Source organism: Myotis lucifugus, unplaced genomic scaffold (genome assembly GCF_000147115.1).
Source record: "Myotis lucifugus unplaced genomic scaffold, Myoluc2.0 scaffold_34, whole genome shotgun sequence".
In the NCBI taxonomy this organism is placed as follows: Eukaryota; Metazoa; Chordata; class Mammalia; order Chiroptera; family Vespertilionidae; genus Myotis; species Myotis lucifugus.
In genome coordinates, this window is record NW_005871082.1 from 3,614,975 (window position 1) to 3,624,794 (window position 9,820).

Consider the following 9,820-nt stretch of genomic DNA (forward strand, 5'->3'; position numbering starts at 1 on the left):
CATCTGGGGTGGGGCTGGGTGGGAGGAGCGTTGAGTGGGAGGAAGTTGGCTGGCCCGCCCTGCCCCTTATTGGGGTAGAGGGGGCAATCAGGGGTGGGGTTGGCCAGGGGGAGGGGCTGTGGGCCGATCGGGGTGGTGGGGGCCCATCAGGGGTGGGGCCAGCCAGGGGAAGGGGCTGCAGGAGATTGGTCAGCTGGCCCCACCCCCAGATCGGGCGGTTCTCTGGCCTCAGTGGGCGTCATAGCGGCCAGTCGTTCTGGTCTTTACAGTGTTTCCGTCACTGGCTTTTTGTATATATAGATGGTTACCCTGAAGATTTGGTCCACTTTCCTGAAATGAAACAGGTAAGCATGGAAGATTTTACCTACATTATGACCACCACTAAGCCAATTTCATGTTGCCTAAATCTTGATTAAAATGTTACAGATTTTTGGCATACCACTTATGTTCCCAGCAAAGATGGAGTAGCATAGAAGCAGAGAGCAGACTTTCCCTGCACCCAGAATTTTTAAAAAGTAAAAAGAAACCACTAGCCAGCATGGTTGAGCCAGTTGACCTATGAACCAGGAAGTCAAGGTTCAATTCCAGTCAGGGCACATGCCTGGGTTTCGGGCTTGATCCCTAATGGGGAGCATGCAGGAGACAGCCAATCAATGATTCTCTCATCATTGATGTTTCTATCTCTCTCCCTCTCCCTTCCTCTCTGAAATCAATAAAAAAATTTTTTTAAAAAGAAAAAGGAAACATACAAAACATATGAAACAATGCTTTTTAAGACAATAGACATTATATAAAGGCCAGTGATTTCCTAACAGACAGGAAAGAAACAACATGAGCCTTGTGATCCCCACAACTTCCTACCTTGAGAGAATTTCCAGGCCTTGGCTCAAGGAGAAGGAACCCAGGCAGAGCTCAGTGGATGCTTTGAGTTGACAAGACAGAGGGGAGAGTTTGTGAAAACCAATGCAGATGGACAAAGTAACAAAGAGAAGAGAGCTACATACAGAGAAAACTCTAAAGAACTAGGGAACGTCTCCTTGGAATATTCAGATGAATACGTGAAGAAACTGAGGCTGGAGAAGGAAGCATCTAACAAGACTGGGGAGGAGAAAGTACCTGTCACTCACACAGGGCCAGGAATAATGATTATTTCCACCAGCCGGATGGAGACACCTCTTAATTCATGTAGTATTATGTAGAGCGCTCAGAAGAGTCTTGCCTCAGGAGGGAGTAGTAATTGGTGCTAGATTAAATGCTATTCCCATCCCACCTCACAAGCCTTGAAAGCAAGACCCAAAAATATCAAACTATTTCCAAGTAATTTTCCCAGATCTGATAACAAATCTCAAAAATATTTCTATGAAAACAAATAATCCAGTACCCAAAGAGGTGAAATTCACAATGTCTACAATCCAAATAAAGATTACCAGGCATGCAAAGAAGAAGCAAAATGCAACTCATTTTAAGGAGAAAAATCAACCAATTGAAACTTACCCAGAACTGATAAAGATATTAGAGTTATCAAACAGGGACATTGTTAGGGGTTTAATTGTGTCCCCTGAAAAGATAACTTGAAGTTCTAATACCTGGATTGTGACTTTATTTGGAAACAGGGTGTTTGCAGATATGCAAGTTAAATTGAGGTCATGCTGAATTAATATAGGCCCTAATCCAGTGACTGATGCTTTCATGGAAAGAGGGAATTTAGAGCAGACACAAGAGAGAATACTGTGTGATGACAGAGGAGAGACTTGGGTGATGCGAACCGAGGACACCAAGGACTGCTGGCAACCATCAGGAGCTGGGAAGAGGCAGGAAAGGAATCGCCCTTAGAACCTTCAGAGGGAGCCATGATCCTTCCAACAGCTTAATTTTGGACTTCTAGCCACCAGAACTGTGAGTGAATTCATTTCTGTTGCTTTCAGCCATCAAATACGTGGTACTTTGTTACAGTAGCCCTAGGAGTCTAACACACACATCAAAAGTGTTTTAGATGTCAAAAATTACATAGAGACAGGGGAAATATGAAAAAGGCCCAAATTGAACTTCTAGACATGAACATTTCACCTGACATAAAAAATATACTGATGAAATCAATGTCAGATGAACTATTTCAGAAAAAAAAGAATATTGAATTTGAAGATATAAAAAAGAAACTATGCAAAATGAAAAAAAAAATTAATTTGTAATTTAAAAAAAGCATCAATGAAACAAAAAACAAAACCAAAAAAAGCATAAATGAGCTTTTTTGTAGAACAACTTTAATTAGCCTAATATAAGTGTAATAATTGGAAAGAGTAGAGAGACATAAGGGGACATAAAAAATAAATGGAGAAATAATGGCAGAAATTTTTCCAAAATTGATGAAAACCATAAATGCACCCTAGCAGTATAGCTGAGTTGGTTGGAACATCGTCCAGTACACCAAAAGATAGTGGGCTCGATTCCCAGTCAGGGCACACACCCAGGTTGTGGATTCAGTCCCCAATAGGGGTTGTTCAGGAGGAAGCTAATGGATGTTTCCCTCTCATTGATGTTTCTCTCTCTCTCTCCGCCTCCCTTCCTCTCTCTCTAAAATCAATAAAATATCTTAAAAAACAACCATAAATGCAAAAATTCAAGAACCTCAAAATACTGCACAAGAAATATGAAGAAAGTACATCAAAACACATGATAATCAAAGTACTTCCAACCAGCGATAACTAGTCTTAAAAGCATTCTGAGGGAGAAAAAAGCATGTTGCAAAAGAAAATAATGACAGAACATTTGTCCTTGGAAATAATAAGATAGTGGAGCAATATTTTTAAAGTACTGAAAGGAAAAAATACTTTCAATCTACAACTCTGTACCTAGTAATGCTATCCTTTAAAAATGAAGGCAAAATTAATACTTGTTCGGACACAAAAAAGATGGAATAATGCATACCCAACAGATCTGTACCACAATAAATGTTAATAAAAGTGTTCAAAGTAAAAGCAAGATTATGTCTTTTTTTAATTGATTTTAGAGAGAGGAAAGGGGGAATGATATATATATATATATATATATATATATATATATATATAGAGAGAGAGAGAGAGAGAGAGAGAGAGAGAGAGAGAGAAACATTGATGTGAGAGAGAAACATCAATCAGTTGCCTCCTACACGTGCCCCAACCAGGAATTGGACCCACAACATGGATATGTGCCCTAACTTGGAATCAAATCCACCTTTCAGTGTACTGAATGATGCTCCAACCAACTCAGCCACACTGACCAGGGCTGTTTTTTGTTTTGTTGTGTTTTGATTTTTAATTGAAAAACTAGAGGCCTGGTGCACAAAATTCGTGTGTGGGTATGGTCCCTAGGCCTGGCCTGTGATCAAGGCCATCTTCCCCAGCTGCCCACAGACAGCCCCGCCCCCACCGCCACCCACCCCCAGTTCCCTGTTCGCCATCGGGTGATCAGTGCCTGACGGCCAGGGTAAGGGATCGAGAGGTTGGCTGTTCCTGCCCGCTTGCCGGCCCCACCCCCGCCATGGGTGGCCATCAGGTGATCAGAGCCTGCTGGCCAGGGAAAGGGTCCAAGAGGTGGTCAGTGCACCTCATAGTGACTGGTCCAGCAGTCATTCTGGTCATTTTGCCATTAGGGTCAATTTGCATATTGCCCTTTTATTATATAGGATTATTATATAGGATAGTATTCCACTGTAGGATGTATCACTGTTTGTTTACCCATTGCCTAGTTGAGGAACACTTGGGTTGTTTCCAGTTTGGGTTAATTATGAATAAAGCCCTAAAACCATTGAAATATACAAATTTTAAACATACAGTCCAATGAATTTTGAAAAAAAATTATGCATTCTCTTACCTCCAGTCTAATTAAGATATAGAACATTTCCATAACCCTGGTGAGTTCTCTGCTATCTTTTTTGAATCAGTCTCCCCTAAATAGTGTTCTGATTTCCATCACTATAGTTCCCCCCCTTCTGTCCCAGAAAGTCATATAAATGGAATTACACAGTACGTGAAGAATCGATGTTCTTTTCATCCCAAGAAGAATTAGTAAGTAATTGAAGGCTTTTAAGAAGGAAATTGGCACAATCTGATTTATATTTTAAATTATTATTTTTGGCTACTGTGTGAAGAATGGTAAGTAGATGATGGTGTGCCACTTAAGTGTTATTTTCTTCCCATCTTTGGGGGGGGGGGGGGAGGTGGAGCTATATGACGCAATAAAATTCCAGGCAATCCAGAATTTACCTTCAGGCTTCAAGCCAGGTTGCAAGGCCGGCTCCAGAGCACCAGAACTGTTCCTGCCATTCCCGGTTCTCCCCAGCAGATGGCACCAGAGCCTAGTTCCCGGCCCGCCTCGCCAAGTCCGCCTGCTGCAATGTGAGCTGACGCCGCCAGGTGACTCCTCAATACAATTTCTGTGCAAAGCGGTCGGGTTTGCGCTGAAGTTGGGGAGCAGAGAGGGTCCGCCAGAGGTATTGCGCCCCGGCTTCTCCGCACCTCAGGCTGGCATCCTCAGAGGCGCCTTAGGCCGGAAGGATCTTGACCCGCGTCTGCCCTGGACGGTGCATTTTGCGGGGAGTTTTCTCTGGAGTGCGTGCGAGCCTTGGGGGAGAAGGGGGAGCGGGGGAGAGGGGTCCTGACAGGCAGCGCTTTTAGGAGTCTACCCACGGGAAAAGGTGGCCCACTGGACTTAACGACAAGGAAAGGAGGGGGCTTCTGAACTAGGCTTTGGAAAGAGCTAATGGAAGGAACGCGCGAGGCTGGCTGGAAAGCAGGGTGGAGACAGCAGGGACTGGTGTTAAGTGTCAGGGAACAGACAGAGCGGGCTGCGTGGCTCAGGGCTAGGAAAGTAAAGCCAATAGGCTTGTTTGCGTGGAGAGTTGCCTAGGGAAACAGAACACTTGAGAGCCTCTTCTTTGCCCTCTCCAGCCTCCTGTTTGGTGCTGAAGTCACAACCACCAGGAGTCCTCTTTCTCCCACTCCTCCCTCTCTCCTTCAGCGCGGGGAGCCCGGAGCGCAGAGGGCTGAGAATGAGGCGATAGTGGAGGAAGAAGAAATGGCCTCGGACCCCTGGAAAATGAGGCCGATGCCCCTACTGCAGCTGGCGCTGCTTCTCGGCCTGCCCAGGAGCTTAGGGGGGAAAGGGTGTGTTTCTCCGCCCTGTGAGTGCCACCAGGAGGACAACTTCAGAGTCACCTGCAAGGATATCCATCGCATCCCAGTCCTACCGCCCGGGACACAGACTCTGTGAGTACCTGGGAGAGGAGAGGGTAGGTCCCAGAGGCCAAGGGCAGCCGGAAAGGTGGACGCCCCGGCTTCTCCGCACCTAGTGCACAGAAAGAACTTGAGAATAGGCCAAAGGGCGTGTGTGTGTGTGTGTGTGTGTGTGTGTGTGTGTGTGTGTGTTTGTGCGCGCGCGCGCAATGAATAAAAACTCAATCCCATAAATTTGGGATTGCTGACCTCATAGTTATTTAATAACGCAGGAAACGGTAACAAAACTTTGGTACAAGATGAGCTATTCTGCATATTCCCTGCTCCTCGCCCAGGCTAAATCTTCCTTTTACCTCAGGTATGAACAAGATTAGTAGCAATTCAAGAACTGACTTTTCTATCTGATATTGGGTAATAAAAATTTGCAAAAAAAAAAAGTATTTCTCCTTTTAGTCTTCCTAGATGGGAAATTATCTTAGCTGGTCTTACTGGTTCATCAAATAGTTGACAAAATTTAGTCAGGTATTCTTTTTTAAAATATACCCTTTATACTTTCCATGAAGGTAACTTTGTATGAAGTACCTGAGTTACTTTCTCAAAGGTTAACTGCCCACTAACATAGTGGATCCAGAAGTTTCCTTTGCCATAGGCATGGGAGAGGAATAAAGAGGTAAAATTTCATAAATTGCATTTTATCTGCATATTAAATGATGCAAAAAAATTGTCAGATGGTTACTAGCCTTATTGGGGTGTTAACACTTCATCCTATATAATAAAAGCCTAATATGCAAATTGACCAAACGGCAGAATGACCAGCGGGACGACTGGTTGCTACAACGTGCACTGACCACCAGGGGGGCAGACACTCAACGCAGGAGCTGCCCCCAGCCTGCAGGTCCCAGGCCAGCCTAGGCAGGTGCCAGTGGGGGCTCCCCCCGATCACCCTGTGGGTCACCCTGCAGAGGGAGGCAACTGGCTGCAGCGATGGGGTGATCAGGGGATGGGGCTAGCTGGCGAGCAGCACCAGGCTGGCCAAGATGGGTGCCAGCGGGGTCCCCCGATCACCCCGCCAGTCGCCCCACAGATTGGTCCTGATCGCTGGCCTGGCCTAGGGACCCTACCCATGCATGCATTTTGTGCACCGGGCTTCTAGTAAGTTATATAAATGTCTAATCACTATGCTGTACACCTGAACCTCATGTAATATGTATGTCAACTGTAATTGATAAAATTTATTTTTAAAAGTTGCCAAATTAAAAACAATGGTAAACAAGTTCTATGGTATGCTTATTCCTTAAGAGACATTTAAATCAATGACAAAAGCCAGGAAAAAGGCTTTCTTGGGTGGTTAAAAATGGAGCACAAAGAAAAAAAATAGTAAAACAACCTAGGCTGGTTAAACCTAGTTCAGGTAAGATAATACAAGTTATTAATGTAGATACATGAAAAGCAATGATGAAGTTGCACTTCAGGATTTTCTCAGGACTGTAGCTGATAGGGACATTAAATAGTGGTGAATGTTGTTTGGTGATTAATGTTGCAGTACAGGTTCTGTACTCTGAGATACCTCCGTTTCTTATCTCCCTGGATTAATTAGTGCAATAAATTCAAATACCGCTTTATTCTCCATGCTCCAAACACAGAATAAAATACATTCTTTACTTTTGATTAAACACCTGCATTGACTCTTCATGGCCTCTAGGATGAAACTCTTTTTTTCTGAGATCCTTTAAGACCTAGTCCAGTCTTTCTCTCAAACCTTATGGCTCCTAATCTCTCTGATCAGAATTCCAACTCCTACTGATCAGAATTTCCCGCACATCCCTCCAAGTTATTTGCTATCACAATTAACTGTCTTTGCCTTCCCTCCTACATTCTACCCCTCCTGCTTAAAGCAGCTTTTGCCCTGGCTAATACCTACTTCAAGATCCAGATAGTGCCTGGTTGGTGTGGCTTAATGGTTGAGTGTTGACCTATGAACCTCAAGGTCATGATTCAATCCTGATCAGGGCACATGCCAGAGTTGTGAGCTCAATCCCCAGTAGGGGGAGTGCAGGAAGCTGCCGATGGATGATTCTCTCATCATTGATCTTTCTATCTCTCTCTCCCTCCCCCTTCCTTTCTCTGAAATCAATATAAACATGTATTTTTTAAAGATACAGATTAGGGGTCAGTTCTTTCCAGAAGCCTCTCTTGATCTATGACCCCTAGGCTGGGTGAGCTCCCTACCCCCAACATTCTGTGCACGACCTCTATCCTAGCCTTTAAACATGGCATGCTTTTCTGTAAGTTATTTCTTTGCATGCCTACCCAAGTAGGACACGAGCTCCTCTAACACAGACACCCTGTCATTCAACCCTGGAACTATGATGTTCAAAAAAAAAGTTTAAGTGAGTGAATGACTGAACATAAATATGCTAGTCTCATTATTCACTGTGAGAATAAAGAAGGCCAGAGAGATCACTTATTCAGAGACTTCTTTAAAGGTGGAAGAATTTCAAGTCATTGAAGAGAAATGAGGCTCTGACAGTGGAAGTGAATTTGGATTCATCCTGTCAATTCCACCAAATGATGAGGAGAAAGGCTAACATCAGAGAAAGAGCGATGGAGGAGGAGTCAGGAAACCTGCATTCTCTTTACCCCTCTCTCACTGACTGTGAAATTAGGTGAGATCATAGATTTAGGAGAACCCAAGTTTCCTTCTGGGTAAAACAGAGGTGCTTTTAGTTAGGTGCTTTCTGATGTCTGTGATGCTCAAGAGGGAATCCACTGAGCCACAAAGGATAAGAACTGGATAGAGACAGGAGCAAGGAGAGTCTGAACTTAAAAACAATTAGGGGGAGGATGGGGCGGGACTATTCTGAAGAATTAAGTTATTCTGAGATAGAGAAGAGAACATTTAAAAGTATGGGTAAAGTGGTATGCTAATTTAACTAATGACTACAACCATCTACAACAGTAGCAAAGTGATTTTTGAAAACTTTGTGGGGCAATAGAACTCTACTGCCCCACAACGTTTTGAAAAATCACAGTGGATTCCCTTCTGTATGTCCTCTTTCAAAAAGTGTCTATTTAGGTCCTTTGCCCATTTTTTGATTGGATTGTTTATCTTCCTTTTGTTAAGTTGTATGAATTCCTTTTGTTAAGTTGTATGAATTCTCTGTAAATTTTGGAGATTAAACACTTATCTGAAATAGCATTGGCAAATATGTTCTCCCATGCAGTGGGCTTTCTTGTTGTTTTGTTGATGGTTTCTTTTGCTGTGCAAGAGCTTTTTATTTTGATGTAGTCCCATTTATTTATTTTCTCCTTAGTCTCCATTGCCCTAGGAGCTGTGTCAGTAAAGATATTGCTACAGATTCAATGCAATCCCCACTAAAATATTTCAAAGATCTAGAACAAACTCTCCACAAATTCATCTGAAATAAAAAAGACACCGAATAGCCACAGCAATCCTGAGGAAGAAAAACAAAGTTGGAGGGATCACAATACCAGATATCAAGCTATATTACCAAGCCACAGTTCTCAAAACTGTCTGGTACTGGCACAAGAACAGACATATAGACCAATGGAACAGAACAGAGAACCCAGAAATTTACCCAAGCCATTATGCTCAATTAATATTTGACAAGAGAGGCAAGAGCATACAATGGAGTTAAGACAGTCTCTTCAATAAATGGTGTTGGGAAATTTGGTCAGATACATGCAAAAAAAAAAAAAAATGAAACTAGATCACCAACTTACACCATACACAAAAACAAACTCAAAATGGCTAAAGGATTTAAATGTAAGATGGGAAACCATAAAAATCATACAAGACTTCATAGGCAGCAAAATGGCATCTATTTTCTTATTTCAGCTCTGATAGTGTAGTAATATACATAAAACATATTATTAAGTGAGTGAATTTTATCTGCTTTATCAATCAATTGAAAAAGTTTTTTCCCTCCAGAGCTGAGAAATTGTTAACTTGAATTGATCTATTTGATTATTTTAAAATTTCCTTGTTGTACAAAGTATGTTTATTACCCTTCAGATGAAAATTAATTATCTGGAGGTTCATGGGCTTCGTGGGGGGTCCATTCAGTCCTCCTGGGAATCTGTGATGAAATGAAATTTTGAATACAAGTACACTGCTGAATCTATAACCTTGCTCAGATGTCCAGAGGTGCCCTTAACCCCACCCCCAAAAAAGTCAAGAAATTGTGTTTTGGGAGAATTTGGCATTTTTGTTTAATAACTGTATATTTGGTATTAAATGTGACTCAATCCTTTTATTTTATTACTAGAGGCCCAGTGCACAAAAATTTGTGCACTGGGGGGGGGGGGGGTCCCCTCAGCCCGGCCTGTGCCCTCTCGCAGTCTGGGACCCCTCGGGAGATAACGACCTGCTGGCTTAGGCCTGCTCCTGGGTGGCAGAGGGCAGGCCCAATCCCTAGGTGCAGCCCCTGGTCGGGTTCAGAGCAGGGCCGATTGGGGAGTTGGGGCGCCGCCCCCTGTCATGCACAGAGGAGGGCAGATCAGGAGGTTACGATGCCACCCCTAGTCACGCTCAGGGTAGAGCTGATTGGGGGGTTGGGCACCGCCCCCTGTCACACTCAAGGCAGGGT

At 43.4% G+C, this 9,820-nt stretch overlaps 1 protein-coding gene across 1 annotated transcript in view; it reads left to right on the top strand.

The window, feature by feature from the left end:
- Positions 1-4,931: 4,931 nt before the first annotated feature.
- TSHR (thyroid stimulating hormone receptor) overlaps positions 4,932-9,820 on the top strand; it is a 100,185-nt gene continuing 95,296 nt past the window's right edge. The window contains exon 1 of the mRNA XM_006086971.3: positions 4,932-5,243. Coding sequence (XP_006087033.1) covers positions 5,053-5,243 — 191 coding nt within the window. The 5' untranslated portion in view covers positions 4,932-5,052. The remainder of the gene's footprint in view (positions 5,244-9,820) is intronic.